This window comes from Penicillium waksmanii (assembly GCF_028829765.1).
Source record: "Penicillium waksmanii strain IBT 27052 chromosome Unknown utg000004l:1.0-5674109.0:1.0-5678898.0, whole genome shotgun sequence".
NCBI lineage: Eukaryota > Fungi > Ascomycota > Eurotiomycetes > Eurotiales > Aspergillaceae > Penicillium > Penicillium waksmanii.
This window is the reverse complement of record NW_026643251.1, coordinates 2,610,147-2,626,862: the sequence shown is the minus strand read 5'-3', so window position 1 is coordinate 2,626,862 and position 16,716 is coordinate 2,610,147. Positions and strand designations below refer to the sequence as shown.

At 51.3% G+C, this 16,716-nt stretch overlaps 7 protein-coding genes across 7 annotated transcripts; 5 read left to right on the top strand and 2 right to left on the bottom strand.

Annotated features, from left to right (window-relative positions):
- Positions 1–1,764: 1,764 nt before the first annotated feature.
- N7481_003778 (serine hydroxymethyltransferase) lies at positions 1,765–3,603 on the top strand (the record flags this gene model as incomplete). The annotated part of the gene is made up of 5 exons (XM_057262997.1): positions 1,765–1,908; positions 1,970–2,026; positions 2,121–2,214; positions 2,268–2,405; positions 2,459–3,603. The coding sequence occupies 5 exons, from the start codon at positions 1,765–1,767 to the stop codon at positions 3,601–3,603; spliced, it is 1,578 nt and encodes a 525-aa protein (XP_057124658.1).
- Positions 3,604–4,031: 428 nt separating this feature from the next.
- N7481_003777 (MOSC domain protein) lies at positions 4,032–5,406 on the top strand (the record flags this gene model as incomplete). Its single annotated transcript, XM_057262996.1, has 2 exons — positions 4,032–4,046; positions 4,135–5,406. The coding sequence occupies 2 exons, from the start codon at positions 4,032–4,034 to the stop codon at positions 5,404–5,406; spliced, it is 1,287 nt and encodes a 428-aa protein (XP_057124657.1).
- Positions 5,407–6,387: 981 nt separating this feature from the next.
- Positions 6,388–8,463, top strand: N7481_003776 (putative Patatin-like serine hydrolase; the record flags this gene model as incomplete). Its single annotated transcript, XM_057262995.1, has 3 exons — positions 6,388–6,454; positions 6,520–7,120; positions 7,188–8,463. The coding sequence occupies 3 exons, from the start codon at positions 6,388–6,390 to the stop codon at positions 8,461–8,463; spliced, it is 1,944 nt and encodes a 647-aa protein (XP_057124656.1).
- Positions 8,464–9,332: 869 nt separating this feature from the next.
- On the top strand, positions 9,333–11,925 carry N7481_003775 (DUF803 domain membrane protein; the record flags this gene model as incomplete). The annotated part of the gene is made up of 2 exons (XM_057262994.1): positions 9,333–10,094; positions 10,171–11,925. The coding sequence occupies 2 exons, from the start codon at positions 9,333–9,335 to the stop codon at positions 11,923–11,925; spliced, it is 2,517 nt and encodes an 838-aa protein (XP_057124655.1).
- A 571-nt stretch (positions 11,926–12,496) lies between these two features.
- N7481_003774 (uncharacterized protein) lies at positions 12,497–13,170 on the bottom strand (the record flags this gene model as incomplete). The annotated part of the gene is made up of 2 exons (XM_057262993.1): positions 13,104–13,170; positions 12,497–13,042 (listed from the first exon to the last, which is right to left on the bottom strand). Exon 2 carries the CDS (start codon positions 13,040–13,042, stop codon positions 12,497–12,499), a length of 546 nt encoding a protein of 181 aa, XP_057124654.1. The 5' UTR covers positions 13,104–13,170.
- Positions 13,171–14,338: 1,168 nt separating this feature from the next.
- On the bottom strand, positions 14,339–14,974 carry N7481_003773 (uncharacterized protein; the record flags this gene model as incomplete). Its single annotated transcript, XM_057262992.1, has 1 exon — positions 14,339–14,974. One exon carries the CDS (start codon positions 14,972–14,974, stop codon positions 14,339–14,341), a length of 636 nt encoding a protein of 211 aa, XP_057124653.1.
- Positions 14,975–15,656: 682 nt separating this feature from the next.
- N7481_003772 (uncharacterized protein) lies at positions 15,657–16,640 on the top strand (the record flags this gene model as incomplete). Its single annotated transcript, XM_057262991.1, has 1 exon — positions 15,657–16,640. One exon carries the CDS (start codon positions 15,657–15,659, stop codon positions 16,638–16,640), a length of 984 nt encoding a protein of 327 aa, XP_057124652.1.
- Positions 16,641–16,716: the final 76 nt, after the last annotated feature.

Below are 16,716 nucleotides of genomic sequence, written 5' to 3'. Positions count from 1 at the left end.
CCACCGTTCCAGTCTACGCCATGAAGGTCATTTCCACAGTGGACCCTGATGATTTTTACACAGCCCAAAGTACTATGATTGGGCCGTCCTGGCTAACATCAAGGATTTCCATCGCTCATGTGTAGACACGATCGTCGCAAGGGCTGGATGCAGGGTCGGTGGGGTTTCACTCTGCGACATGGGGAGAGGTGTAATTAGACCTCCGCAAGGGACGACTAGAGATGATGATGGGAATCGTCAGTCTATGCGAGGGCTTTATTATGATATCCCCAGTTGACCGATGCGCTGCCTAGCTGTACCACGTGCAGTTCTAATCCTGCCTGGTTCCCGGGGCTACAATGTAGGCAAGCTACCGATGCCGTGGGTTGACGAGGGATCATAGTTTTATAGCGTGTTTGGGGTTAGGTCTAGGATCGACCTGTTTTTGGGGCATCGGAACTAACTGATTGCCAGAAAAATGGTGGGGTTTACTGAAATCAGATGCAAGTCGCCAGTCATTATCGTCTACTAGTAATTGTTGCGAATAGTACATACTAGTACTGGTACGGAGTAGATGTGGTTTATTTCATAGTCAAATTCAATATGGACTGCCCATATACGATCTACATCAAGTCTTTATTTTAGAGTGAACATAAACTTAGTTTCACGTTATTCCTAGCCAGGTAACTGTTCTTGTTTCGTGGTCTTGGCGAGGAACTCGGTCGGGGACGTTCTCCGAAATATATTTAGAACGACCGATAGGGAAACACCTGGGCACCTGAGTTGATACTAGTACCACCACTACCTCCCAGTAACTCAATTCGCTATGAACTTAAGACCGACCGGAGCAACCAAGCATCTCGGACACCAAACTTCTTACTACAGGGCTGGATCGCCGGGCACTAAGCCTGACAAAACCATGGGAGACTCGCGACTGCAACTTGAACTACTCTCATCCGGCCGTACCTGTGTGGCCTCAGGATAGATAAGAGCAACCCATGAGAACCCTCGGGGCAACCATTCTCGTCTTGCAACGGAGTTGGTACAGCTACGAGCTACTAGTACGAGTAGGTAATATTTTATGATGTTTCCAAATAGTTTAATTGAATACGCCCGTAAACAAACAGGTGACTATAGGGATCTGGATTTACTGGGAGTGACACGGTCGGGTCGGGGGCGGGGCGGAATGGGACGCGTGAAGCAGGCCACGTCTTGAGAATCATCTTGATGATAACTCCGAGTGAAGTTAATCAAGATAATTGATCAAGACCAGAGCTCCCTCGCTGTCCCTTCCATCTACCCATCCCCCCCATCTCCTTGTGTCATCTCCTCTATCCTCATTATCCAAGCTGAACTTGAAGCTGAGCTCAAGCAACAGCAACACAACCTCCAATCAGACAAAAACTGATCCCTAAAGGATGGTGACGGGGCGCGGGACCTCTCAGCAGCGCCCGTCCAACGTCGGCCCAGAGGGCCAACACCGACGAGTGCTGATACAGATTGGACGCCAACTCTTCATCTTGGATTTAGTTGTGTAAAGAAGAGAAAGGAGGCTGAGGGATTGTGCGCTTAAAACTTTCCGCGGCGGGGCACGGACCACGCAACAGTCAGGTGACTCGATAGATGACTTAGCAGGGTGACTACCATTTTAGGAATAGTGTCCTTTTCCGCTTTCCGCGGGTAACGGGGAAGGTGCGACCGCCGGGTTCCACGATATAAAACGCTACCCCGGCCGACTTTTCTATCCGCGTGGATTTTGTCGGAATCGTTGCTTGTTTGTGTACAATGTCTCTCTCTCGCTGTGGGCGTCTTGCCCGTCTCTCTCTGGCGGGTGCCCGCCCTGTGGTTGCGGCCCCCCGTGCCTTCATCGCCGGATCCATCCCCCTCGTGCGGGGAGTATCCTCCACCAGCCGCGATGCGCAGCACAAGGTGAGATTCGTGTCAATGGGTGATCGGAATACGAATTAGACCATTCTAACAGTCTCTACAGCTTCTCGCTAGCTCTCTAAAGGACTCCGACCCCGCCGTGTTCAGCATCCTGGAGAAGGTACGTCATGCAATCGAGCTTCACAGCGCCGGGCAACCGACCGCACCGCACGGCCACGGCAACGGCAACGGCAACATGCTAATACCAATCGCAGGAGAAAACCCGTCAGCAGCACTTCATCAACCTGATCCCCTCTGAGAACTTCACATCCCAAGCCGTTCTCGATGCCCTCGGCAGTGTTATGCAAAGTAGGTGGCTTTCCGGGCCCCCGACAGATAAGCGGATCCTAATCGCATGATAGACAAGTACTCGGAGGGATACCCCGGCGCCCGTTACTATGGTGGTAATGAACACATTGATGCCTCGGAGCGTCTGTGCCAGCAGCGTGCGCTTGAGACTTTCCGTCTCAACCCCGAGGAATGGGGTGTCAACGTTCAGCGTATGTCAATTCGTCCCTCATCCCTAGCAACAGAGTATTAACCAGATGCGCAGCTCTCTCCGGCTCCCCCGCCAACCTCATGGCCTACTCCGCCGTGCTCAACACTCACGATCGCCTGATGGGTCTGGATCTCCCCCACGGTGGCCACCTGTCGCACGGCTACCAGACCCCTACCAAGAAGATCTCTGCCATCTCTAAATACTTCGAGACCCTACCCTACCGCCTGGATGAGTCCACCGGTCTGATCGACTATGATGCTCTGGAGAAGCAGGCTCTACTGTACCGCCCTAAGTTGATTGTCGCCGGTACCTCCGCCTACAGCCGTCTAGTTGACTACCCTCGCATGCGCGCTATTGCCGACAATGTTGGCGCTTACCTCTTGACCGATATGGCCCACATCTCCGGTCTCGTGGCCGCCGATGTCCTCCCCTCGCCCTTCCCATACTCTGATATCGTTACCACCACCACCCACAAGTCTCTGCGTGGTCCCCGTGGTGCCATGATCTTCTACCGCAAGGGTCTCCGTCGCACCGACAAGAAGGGTAACAAGGAGATGTACGATTTGGAGAACCCCATCAACGCCTCGGTCTTCCCCGGCCACCAGGGCGGTCCCCACAACCACACTATCACCGCGCTGGCCGTGGCCCTCAAGCAGGCGCAGTCTTCCGAGTTCCAGGAATACCAGAAGACCGTCCTTGCCAACTCCGCAGCCCTGGCCGAGCGCCTGGGCGAGTCCACCAGCAACGGTGGTCTCGGATATAACATCGTCTCCGGAGGCACCGACAACCACCTGGTCCTTGTTGACCTGAAGAACCGTGGTGTCGACGGTGCTCGTGTCGAGCGCGTTCTCGAGCTGTGCGGTGTCGCCAGTAACAAGAACACCGTGCCCGGTGACAAGTCCGCTCTCAAGCCCGGCGGTCTTCGTCTGGGTACCCCCGCCATGACCTCTCGTGGCTTCCAGCCCGAGGACTTCCGCCGCGTTGCGGAGATTGTCGACCGCGTTGTTATCCTGACACAGAAGCTGGACAAGGCTGCGCGGGAGCAGGCGCAGGCCCGCGGTGCCAAGAACCCCGGCACTGTCAAGGCGTTCCACGAGTATCTGGGCGAGGGCGAGGAGATTTCAGAGATTGTGCTTCTCCGCCAGGAGGTGGAGGACTGGGTGGGCACATTCAGTCTGCCTTGGGCTAAGGATCAGTAGATAGTAGACCTTTCTTGACGTTTTTCATTTTTTTTATGTATATTTCCCAGCATGATTCAACACGAATAGGATTGACAACATTTCATTGATACGCACTCTTAAACAAGCCAGCCATATAACCCTATTCAAAGGATAGGAGTCCTTTGAATAGGGTTATCGCAAAATATTCCCTTATCTGACTATTGTTAGCGATCCTAGTCCGCAATGATGTCATTGGGACATGGGAGCCTCGGGTGCGTTGCCGGTAGCCGCTGCCGATCACGGAGTCAAGACCGACAGACCCCCCCTCAATTGGATTGAGTTACTTATCTACAAGTCGTCTGATAGTGTAAATATTCATTCTCCACCGAGTCCACCCTTGACTAGAGGCTCAGCTGGAATTGCCATTTCCATTCGGCATACTCGTACAGCACAATCCGATCGCCGCTATGCAGATCAGCCAGGTACGTCCAAACTACCCCGCCTCCATCTATCTTACCATGGTAACTAATCCCAATATCCCACACACAGCTCTACGTATACCCCATCAAGTCCCTACGAGCAACACCCGTAAGTGAGGGCGTTCTATCACCGCTCGGTCTAAAATATGACCGACGCTTCATGCTCCTCAAAGTCGAGGACGGGGAAGATGGCAAAGGAACCCTAAAGAATATGCATGTCCCACATTTCCCCGAAATGGCCCTCTTCGAAACAGCTTTGGACATGCCAACTGCAGAAGATAAAGGTCGAGTGAGGGTTACATATCACTCTCCTCCAAACGCAGAAAACCCCGGACCACATGAAACGAAACACTTGGAGATCCCCCTCGAACCAAACGTGGACTCTCTGTCCCGCTTCACGGTAACGATGCACCAAAGCCCCACGACGGGGTATAACATGGGCTCCGCGTATAACGACTGGTTCAGTGAGTGTTTCGGATACCCCGTTGTCCTGGCTTATCTGGGTGTCAACACTCGCGGGGTACTAGGGACTCTGGCGCCGGCCAAAGCCAAACATAACGGAAAAAAGAAGACAAGTGGATGGGCGTGGCAGGAAATTTTGTTGCGGGGCTTGGAGTCAGCAGGCAGTGGGACTGGACCGACTGTTTTGGAGAAATTCCTTGTTCCGATTTGTGCTCTTGCGATTGGCGCTTCTGGGGTGTCGTATGCTGTTGGACAATTCGAGCATGGGATCGCTAACAACGCGAGTTCTACTCCATCATCGATGGTTATTCTAGCCGGTGCAATTGCTATGGTGCTAGCGGGTAGTATTATGATTTACGTCCTTGGAAAAAGGGTTTTCGCAACCAAATACGAAGACCGGATTACATTCGCCGACTGTGCGCCGTTTCTCGTTATATCCGAGACTTCGGTGAATAATGTCTCGGGGAGATTACCGGCAGGCGAAGAAATGGATCGAACGAAGTTCCGGCCGAACATTGTTGTATCTGGCGCCGAGTCTGCGTTTGAAGAGGACTTTTGGACGGAGTTGGCTATTGGTTCGAAGCGAGTTCGGTTATTGTTGACGGGGAATTGTGTTCGGTGTCAAAGTCTTAATGTGGATTATCAGACGGGGCAGATGGGGACTGGTGAGTCCGGGACTGTGTTGAAGAAGTTGATGAAGGATCGTCGGGTAGATCGTGGGGCGAGGTTTAGTCCTGTGTTTGGACGGTATTCGTTTTTGGATCGTGGGTTTGATGGGGAGGAGGTAAGGGTGGGTGATGTGGTTGAGGTGGTGGCGCGGGGTGCGGAACGTTCGGTGCTAGGTGAGTCGTGTTTGGGTTTCTTTTGGGTTCAAGTTCAAGCTATTTGTGGAATTGGTTGAATGGTGGTTCATGGCTGACGGTGTTTCTACTAGATTGGCCCGGTCTCACTAATTAGTGCCCGACGGCAGGACAGAGCATGGCAGGGCAGCAGGCTGGAAAAATTTACAGTTGTGTCTGACCAATTCTCACTAAGCATTTATGATATTCAGTGTGGGCTTGATTTGAATGGTGTATTGTATGGAAAATGAAAATCATTCATGACTTTAGTCATCGTTATACATGGCACAAGTAGACATAGACATACACAGATGCCCAAGCTGCTGCTTTTTCAGCTGGCAGTGTACCGAACGGACCTCTAGACCCTTTTTCAGCCCTATGATAGGTGAACTTGCATCGATCCACTCTCTTCCACACAAATCATCATCTTTCCTCGCCTTCCAGAAAATTCCACTGCAATGCAATAGTACAGTACTATGCAGGGCAGCCCACAGTTGACTCACACAGCCACAATTACGTCAGACTCTCGCACCGCCACTAGTCACATGACCCAGCTTGTTCCATGGAAGCCCCGGTGGATTCAGTTTCCAAGAATAACATTACATTCTTTTTCTTCTGATTCGATTTGATTGTGAGCTCTCTCTTCATTCAGATCTGTCAGAGAAAATAATCGAAGTACATACAGCAAAAGGGATTGATCGCGCTTTCATCCGCTGAATTGCACCAAATTGTGGCTTGCCAGGCCAAGCCGCACCCCTCCAATCGATCTTACGCCGCTGCCTATTCGGAACTCGACTGTATACCAAACTCTCCCGTTGACTTCATCACACATCCCCAAACAGCGCCGCATTTGACCGCGTGTGGTGTCACCAGTGTCACGCCGCCAGAAGACCTCTGATCGGACCGGTCAGGCGTCCGCGACCTCGCTGCATAAGGCGCCGCTCAGCCCCGCGCGGGTAAGGTTGCCGCTGGCTGCAGGAGGAAACCAAAAAAAAAGTTGAAGACAACCTCGATCTCCCAAACACACAAACCCCGCCGCCACAATGGACGAGGTTAATTTACGTCGCAAAGACACCACCAAGGGTCCGCCGTTACGGATCCTCTCCCTCGGTAAGCGCATCCATGGCTCCCCCCTCTCTCCCCCTCGGAGCTGAGCAACGCTGACAATGAAATAGATGGAGGCGGTGTCCGCGGCTACTCCATGCTCATTATTCTTCAGGAACTTATGTACCGAACCTATGTCGAGTGCGAGGGCAAACCACCTCGTCGCGACCAGATCCCTAAGCCCTGCGACCATTTCGACTTGATCGCGGGTACTGGCACTGGCGGTTTGATCGCGATCATGCTCGGCCGGCTCCGCCTGGACCTCGAAACCAGTAAAGAAGTCTACGTCCGCATGACTCGCAAAGTTTTCGAAACCGATAAGACAATTGCCGGTATCCCCTATCGCTCGACTTTATTCAAGGCCTCAAAGCTAGAAGAGGCGATTCGAGAATGCGTGCGCGAACATACGGTGTGGGAGGCGGAGGGGAATGATATGCCCGGCAACACCAACCATAACAACGCCGACCCCAGATCCTCGATGGCGAGTCTTCCATATAGTCCTCCCAACTCTGTTCCTCAGCGCTCGGTGAGCAGAGGAAGTTTCAGTACTTCGGGCCAGTCATATTCTCAAGCGCAGAACAATAACCAGAGAGGTTCCACTTTTCTGAACGGTTTACGCTGGGGGAATCCGGAGGCGTTATTATATGATAACCGGGAAAACCGGACGAAAACGTGAGTTTTGATGCATTGGCATCTGGCCAGAGCGAGAAATCGAAAATCGCTAACCCTTTTATACTAGTGCCGTTACGGCTCTCTATAAGGGCACCCCGAAGAATTCGCCTGCGGTGCTTTTACGTTCCTACGACTCTCGCCGCGAACCCCCGCCGGAGTTTGACTGTACGATCTGGCAAGCCGGCCGTGCTACATCGGCCACTGGTCTTGCCTTCAAGCCAATCCGAATTGGACAACACAACTTTATCGACGAGGGCCCCGGAACCTACAATCCGGCACCACAAATTCTCGAAGAGGCAGTTGTCAACGAGTGGCCTGGTCGTGAGGTCGGAGTTTTCGTTAGTATCGGCACCGGTAGACGGCCGTCAGGAACCAATAACCGACAACATGAATGGTGGGAGGATTTCTTTGGCGACGCGCTAGGTACATTTGCCGAGGCGCGGCGACGACTTATCACGAAGATCGAGGGTTGCGAGGATATTCACCAGCAAATGCTGCAAGACATTCTTGCTAAGCGCCACGTCAGTAAGGACGTCTACTGCCGTCTCAATGTCGAGGTGGGCGTTGGAGAATTCGGCATGAACGAGTGGAACCGACTGGCGGATATCAGCACCAACACCCGACGATACCTCTCTCGACCGGAGGTCAAGAAGCAGATCCTAGATTCGAGCGTCCGCTTCGCCAAGATCGAGCGCATGAACAAGCGCATGGCTGCACACGCGGCGGCGGGCGGAGATCGGGATGACATGTCGTTTGACCTCGAGCGCGAGGAGATCTCCGTCTCAACCCACGCCGAGGAGTATACCGTACCGCCGCCCTCGAATCATTTCGCGGTTGAATTACCCGCCGAGCCTGTGGAGTACCCGCTGGATCATTTCCCCCGTCCACCTAACCATGGCGCGCCCCCGATCCCGACCAGTGTTACGGTAACAGCACCACCGGGCGACGACTCGCTCCCAGTTCATCCCACACCCCATGATAGCAGTAACAACCACAACCACAATCACATGCCAACATCTCCGACTCGACACTCCAGTGGCGAGGTTGGTAGTTTCCGCCCTAGCCACGAGTACTCTCGGCCCTCGTCGCAACAACAGCAGAGCTCCCCGCATCAAAGCGCAGAGCAATTCTCCGCGCTCAATGGGATGCCTCCTCCCGTACCACCCAAGACGCCTATTCCGTACCCATCAACCGATGATAACGGGGGAGTGTCGATGCCAGCGCCGCTCTTCTCTCAACCATCACCTCATTTGTCGAGTGGCAAGGTCCGACCGCCGTACCCTGTTGATGAGGCACCGCCGGTGGTCAACCGCCAACGAAAGCCAAGCTACCACGTGGGGTAAAGGGTGATGCCGTCATGGGAGGGCATGAGTTTACTTTAGTATTTTTGTTTCCTTGCGTTTAGTAGTTCCGGTTAGGCATTTTCTCATTTTCTTGGGACTGTTTCAGTTCTAGTTCTCCTTTCCTGCTGGATACCCTTTATTTGAGGTGAAAGGATGGAATGAGTGACGAGTTATGATCAAGGTATACAGTAATGAACAAATATCTAAATATCACCAAGTACTCCCTAATTTAAAGTACATATCCCCTGATTCCCTAATTCCCCCAGTACCTGACATTGACATCTCATCGTCTCATCGCCCCACCGACCCGCACTTCCCCACAGGCCCAACCTCTTTGTTTTCTCCCCTTCCCCTATTTCTATTCTAGAGAGTCGCTAATCTCCTGTTCAGCTCTGCTCCTGTTTTATCTTGATTATTCTTGTTCTTTCTCTCCTTCCTCTTTAAACTACCTTGAATTCGACAATTCCTCCAACCAATTCCCCCCCCTGTCGCACGTCCACGCAGCCACTGACGAGTGTTGATCTTTCGCCCCCGCCTTGTTTTTCTCCTCGTGGCTCTTCCAGAAGCATTCCAGATCACCATTCCTCCTGTCGCATCGCATTCACCATCTATTCAGCAATATTGTCGCTATTTTCGCTGTCTTACCTCGCCTCTCTCACCTCTCACAAATCATCCAACCACTCTGTGCTTACCTCTCAGGCGATACGCCGTACAACGCAGTGGCCTGAACCGGAGTGTCTCATTAGTCGCCGAGTAACGTCTTCGGACGACTCCGTCCCAGCGACACCCACTGCTGGCCGGTGATCTTCTATTTTCTCTCTTCTTTCTCTCTTCTTTTCCCTCGCGACTCATTTTCACCCCCACCCATCATGGACACCCACGAATATACCATGGCGCACGCCTCGACACTCCTCGCCCGCGCCGACTCCAGCGGCCGCCCACCCGTCTACAAAGTGATCGGAATCTGCCTAGCCGTCGCATCAGGCGTCTTCATCGGAATATCCTTCGTCATCAAGAAAATCGGCCTTCTCAAAGCCAACGTCAAATACAACGAGGAGGCCGGCGAGGGCTACGGATATCTGAAGAATTTCTGGTGGTGGTGCGGAATGACCCTGATGATCCTCGGAGAGATCTGTAACTTTGTCGCCTACGCCTTTGTCGATGCGATTCTGGTAACGCCCCTGGGTGCCCTATCCGTCGTGATAACAACGATTCTGTCGGCGATTTTCTTGAAAGAACGACTCAGTTTCGTCGGCAAGGTCGGCTGTTTCTCGTGCATTGTTGGGTCCGTTGTTATTGCGATGAATGCACCTGAACAGTCCTCCGTCAGCAATATCCAGGAGATGCAGCATTTTGTCATTACGCCGGGCTTTTTGACGTACGCTGGTGTGATTTTGGTCGGGGCGCTGGTTACGGCTGTTTGGGTTGCGCCGAGATATGCGAAGCAGAGCATGTTTGTTTATATTGGGATTTGCAGTTTGGTTGGTGGGCTGAGTGTGGTTGCGACGCAGGGTCTGGGCTCCGCTATTCTGGCTCAGATTAATGGTGAACCGCAGTTTAAGCAGTGGTTTCTTTATGTCTTGTTTGTGTTTGTTGTTGGGACTCTCCTTACGGAGATTATTTATCTCAATGTACGTCCGACTCTGGTGATGGCGATGATATACGATGGCCCGAGTTCTTGTTTTGCTAACCACGCTTTATTTACAGAAAGCTTTGAATATATTCAACGCCGCTCTAGTCACCCCTACTTACTACGTCATGTTCACCACCGCGACCATCGTGACTTCTGCCGTCTTGTTCCAGGGTTTCAAGGGTACCGCGATCCAGATTACCACCGTGATCATGGGATTCTTGCAGATCTGTGCTGGCGTTGTTCTGTTACAACTGTCCAAGTCTGCCAAGGACGTCCCTGATGCCGCTGTGTTCAAGGGTGACCTGGATCAGATTCGTGAGGTTGCTACACAGGAAGAGCCCGAGTATGAGCCCAAAGCAGACTCTATCCGCGGCGCGGCATCTATCATTCGCCGTATCTCGACCACCCGTCGCACTGCAGAGGCCGACGAGGCCAAGCGATATGTTCACGAGAAGCATGAAGATTTCCTCAAGCCGCCCGGTGACAATGAGATAATCGAATGGGATGGTATTCGCCGCCGCAGGACAGTTGTCGGCGAAGGCCCAACAATGTCTCGACCGCATACTCCGCGCTCCCCTTCAATTAGACAACAGCTGCCGCCACTAGGCATGTCTCGGTTCCCAGACCACGAGGATGAAGACGAAACCCGACCTACCACCAAGCAAAGCGGCCGCTCATTCTTTAGTGATGTCCGATCTCGCACTTCAAGCGTTCGCCACCCGCACTTCACCCCGTTAAACGAGCAAGACGAGAACGAGAAAAGCATGAGTGGCGGCCTCACTGATACCGAGTATCATGGCGCTGACCAGGCAGGACTCCAACTTCCAACGCACCGCATAGGCCGCGAGCGCAGCGACACACCCCGATCAATCTCCTGGGCCGATGAAAAAGGCGATGAAGGCACCGACTCACGACCAGGTAGTGCCCGCCGCCAATTCTCCTTCAACAACATGGTCAGCCGGATGATAGGACAACACCGTGAGACCTCCCCCAAGCGCTCCACCAGTCCACCCCGGGGTATCCTCCGCAGATCCCAGCTCGTTCCAGGCGGCGACCTCCGCCGAACAGCGACAGAAGAAGAACAACTCGGTCTAGTAAAGGGTGACTCACGCACCGCCCACCCCGAAGCTGGGGAATCTCTCGGCGAGAAACTAGAGCGCTGGTCCAGCAGTGAATCCGAAATCAGCGAAACCCAGCCCATGGCCCCTCTCCCTGCCCGTGCCTCTGCCTCTGCGCCTACCCTCTCCCTGGCCCCTCCTGGCCCTATCCCGGCCAGTCGACCCCACGGCGACTCGGTCTCCAGCATGTCAACAGCAGCCTTCCCACCCTACGAAGATCACCATGCATTCTACGCCCAGGGAAACTCCTCAAACCCATACTACCTACCCCCTCCCTATCAAGCCGCAACCTCTCCAGAGCGAATGGGATCGGGATCGGGTCCTGAACACGACGGCTGGCAATACCCCCGCGGCCAACGATCACGCACACGAACCAATTCTTCCTCTCACGCTCATGCTCGCGCTCCTCCGCCCTCGCAGTCTTCTTTCTCGACGCACCGCCACCCAAATCCCCTTCCCCCTCTACCGGATAGAGAGGAGCCCGCTACTGGCGAAGCAGGCGTGAGATCTGTTTCGTCTGATTCCGATCTCGGCGTGACGTCGATTTCGTCTACTTATGATCATAATGGTCACAATGACAACGCTCATAGTGCCCGTCCTATCAGTCTCGCCCGTCAACAAAGTGGTTGGCGCAGACACATGTCTGAAGCTAGCAGCGATGACGGCTCGACGTATGAAGAGCGCAGCAGACCGGGACAAAGAGGCGGTTAAGGTCAAGGTCCAGGTCCAGGCTGGCATTTATGCGAGACCGTTTTGAAGTTATTTGGACATATTACTTTATTTGTTTGTATTTGATGCATCTGCAATGGCGATGGCGTTTGGGATTATTGGATTTTTATTTCGATCTATGCGTGTACTACTAGTGTGTAACACTATTTCCACTGGATGTGGAATGGAATTATGGGAATGGGAATGGAAACTGGAGGATGTGATGTGATGTGATGTTGACTTCGTTTTGCGTGGCTCAGTGGTGAATGGATGAGCGCGCTGGTTTTGTACATATATGACCGTGGCATCATGTCAAGATGATATTAGATGCCAGTGATGATGATAATGAGAATTATGGATGATGGTTATCTGAAATTATGAATTACAGTAATATCACCAAAGTCATACAGAATGGAACGGTTTCATTGCAGTGACTGTTTTGCAATTTGCTAGTCTCCATACTAGGTACTATATGAAACGATCCTGGAGCCGTAACTGCCACTATACACTGGCCATCTCCGTGACTGTCCGTTCCCATCCATGGCAACCTGGTTTCGTCTTCTTTCCATAACCCTTATATAATAGCGCCTCTGAAGGCCACATAATCACACAAAACCCCAGACACAACCCACCTGGGCACATAGTGTTCAATCTGACGGCCCGGGAATAGGATACTCGGACGTATGCTCCAAGGGAAAGGGAATAAAAGCAAATTCGGGGCATTGAGGGGATTGATATACTGAGCCAAAACACTCACCACGGCGAGCAAATCCTCCCGTGCCTCCTCCTGATTAGCGTTTGTCTCCACCTTGCATTTAATGAGCTCGTCAATCTTTCTGTGACTGTCGCGTAGGGATTCAGTGCCGACGTATCCTAGAAACTCAGCCGGGGCGGAGACAAGTTCTCTGTAAAGAACGACCAAATGTCGAAGGTCGAACTCAGGGTGTGTTGCGGCTATTTTGAGGATATTGTCTAAGACGTAATATCCCAGTGTCCGAACCTCACTATTTGCGAAGAGCATGGCAGCAAAGTAGGAGCTTTTAGATCCCGGGTGGTCTGGTGCTTGGCCGCGGTGAATTGCATTGACATTGTCGGATATTCCAGACCAAGACTTGTCCATCTATGTATGATTTAATTAACCCCCGGTGTATTAGATAATTTTTTGGGGCTATGGAGTTTACCTCATTGTGGATTTCTTGGACGATGCTTTTGATATCTTTCGTGACGCCGACTCGCAGGGGTGGCCGACTCGTGGGTAAAACACGTTATACTGGAGCTATCTTTTATCTACATTTGAAACTACTGAGTTCTTGGTACACAAGGGGCCCTTTTTGGTGACAAACATAGGAAGGAAGGATGATATTTAAAGTTCACATATTATCCACAACCTCCTGCAAACTATTCTTAGACCAGCCCTATCAATCCTGGTCACATTTTTGTATTGTTATAACGCTCAGAGAAAGCTCTAATACCCCACAACGAGGTGTTATTTATTCAGTGTTGAGCTTTCTACTACAATGAACGACTCAAAGCAGAATAGCAGAATATTAGATAAAGTACATATCCTATGTCGCTCGAACCCGCACCGCTGGGGGCGATTCGCTAAAGGCATCCGTAACTCATTGAAATACGTGAGAGCTTAACTTCCTACCTAGGTAGCCAAGCTTCATCATGCTTGGAAGAATTGAATCAAAACAAAAACATACAACAGCAGGGATTCGCATGTGGTCACCCACCATACTACTAACCTGCCGGCGTGTGGCTTAAGTACGGCTGAGCGGACGGGAAGCCCTGTTCTCCACACCCTATGGTCGTATGTACTAAATAGTCCCTAATAGAGAAATACATCATAAATTCCTGGAAGTAGTGTGCACAAGATCAAATCTGCTCAAAATTCGCAGTGCCAGTGACTCCAATTATCCTAGTTTCATTTCATACCATGACCCTGACGAGCAGCCTTCTCCACAATCGAATGCAAATCATTGAGCCGGAGAATCAGAAAATGAATCGCGCCAGCTAAAATTTGGGAAATATGACCAAACAGCACAAGAAACGTGAACAGAAAGACATCCCCGCTAGGATCAATAGGTCTTGGATAATCGATTCTTTCATGCGGAGGGCCGAAATTTGGATCATTTGGTGGAGCAGTCGGCCTGTCCTCTGTGATCGATGGGGTCGGTTCCTCCCTTCCTATGGTCCTACTCACCCCCATCGGTTCCACAAGCGTGGTACTGGAGCTCACTGAAGGCGTTGATCTGGTGGACTCTGGAGGACAGGGCCTTTTCTGGTCAACCAGAGTCCCCACTAACAATGAGAAGTCTTCACTTGGGCTTTCCAATGCGTAATCGCTCAACTCAGTTCCAATATCGCCGGCTCGGCTATCAAGCTTTGGATATCGGATCTCTGTAGACTTTTGTTAATAAAGAACGCTACTGCCAGAGGCTCTGTAAAACCTACCTGGTACTGGATGGAGGTTCTTGTCAATCATAGCCTGTTCGAGACCGAGAACAGTCTCGCGAAACGATTCATCGCTTTCGATTTCCTTTCTTGGCTCTATCAACGATCTCGTATACGACTTTCGACTCCTCGGCGGCAGAATAAATGATTGCTTGATTCGATCCCGCCATCGATGCATCTTAGCCTCGATTTTCAGATCCAGCAGAAAGGGCTGTGAACCATGATGAATAGTGACGGCTGAGTGAACCGTAGGTTGTTGAACGGCTTGATCATCCAGTTTGTTCTCCTCTAGATGCCAGATAAGCCGTCGAAAACAGCTCCGTCGTGTCTGACTTTTGTCCGGTGTTTCTTCCGGATGTCTTGTACCGGTAAACATCCATCTGGATGTGTGAATAACCTCGGATGTCCTGGAGAGACCACCTGCCTCAGCAGTAATACCAACTGGTGTCCCGATTTTGGGATTCAAAGACGCATTTCTCGAGACCTTGTACTCACGCCTTGGTCCCGTCATGATTCGAGGGCCAAAGTATTCTGTAATTTCCGGTCCATTGGGGCTGGATTGAGACGCTGTTGGATTGAGCTCAGAGAAGTCCATGGTAATCGTCGCTTCTGACAATTTGCACTCTCCTGGCTGATGAAATGTCAAATCCACGTACATAACGCCACTCTCCTGATTGTTGAATTGGCCCCATCGCGATTTTGACATGAGGAAACAACAGTCTACTCGGAGATTCTCCACTTGGAGGTCACAAAGACTGGCGCTTGTTTTGCTTTGGGACAAGTCAACATATCGAAAAGGCTTGGAAGCCGAGCGACTGAATCCCATGCTTATGCCAGTGGATGGGGGGAGGGGGAAAAAGGGGGAATTCGGTTGAATAGACGGCAGTTCACGTCTCAAATAGGGCAGTCCGTAGCCGCCAGTGGGTAAAAATTAGTAACTCAGCCCCCCGCCTACCTGCCGCCGAGGTGATCACGCCAACTTTTTTGTTTACAAGCAGGGTCATGCTCAAACAGATACTCATTAATAACTTATAAGATACAGAGTATACTGACTTTTGTGTAGAAAAAGCAAGCAGGTAATAATCATTGAGTCTCAGTGTTTAATATACAAAAAGGTAGCACCCGTGAACGGGACCCAGGTAATGGCTCAAATGCCTCCTCGTTGCTTTTACGTACTTTTGCGCGCTCTGTGGCTGAGCCGCGCACTGCCCCATGTCTTCCCCCTCATCTTTCAGCTGCTCAACTCTGGTTCACACATAGACACCTCCAGAATCACCATGACTTATAATATTTCAACCGGTCGCCTTGATTCGGATGAGGAAACCGAATATTTGTCGGACCGGGATAATTCGCCTGTACATGTGTTGCGCCCCATGAACGAGGATGAGGATATTCATCATCGGGATTGGAGCTATACGCCGCCTCGAAGTCGTCGCAGAGGACGAGGACTGACAGTACACCGCCCTGAAAGATCCTTGAGTCACGATCGGTCTCGCAAATTCTATACTGATAGTCGAGACCCAGAGGGCTCTATATACCCTACCTCTGTGGAGAGACCATCTAGATCAGTGCATTGGAAGCATCCTGCTCCGGCTAGTTCCGAAACAAAGGATTTGGCCCCGGAGACTGGAGAGAAGTCGGATAGCAGCATCAAAAGTCAAAAGAATACATTCGACACGGTATTGTGTTCTGCGGATGAAGCAAAAGATATCACCGTGCATCTCGATCTTGGTGCCTCACTCGATCTCTCCGATGAATTGTCACACTTATCGAGATTGAATCGCTTGGGCCATTTCAAAGCCGGGATATCCTTTTTCGAATCTCGACTCGCTCAACATATGGACTTTTTTCCGGTTGTAGCAGAATACGCTGATCTTCTGCAGCAACAAGGAGCCTTCGGCAATATGTCCCGGTTTGTTCATACCCGATGCCATGATTCTTCAGTAAGTTACTCTCACAATGAGATGACTTTGTTGAAATTGCTGGAGTGTGTTGCAAACATTCATACCAAGGGTGCACTTCTCCCAGCTCTTGAGATGGCAAAGTCGGTTCTAGGACAAAGCGAGGAACTTGATGACGGTTCAAACCAAGAGAATCTGTCTCGGTATCGGTCCCATTCTCTACCGAAAACAACTTCACAACACCTGTCGGAAGATGTGCAGATGAAAAAGTCAACGGAAAAGTCAAAATTTGGGCCAGAGGGATCTTTTCGCATACAAAAATGTTCATGGTTTCACTCATCTATTGGGATGCGGGTATGACCCTTAATATGTCTCATTTGACCCGAAATATCACTAAGAATGACTCAGATTCAAATTATTGAGCTATCTTTGGAAA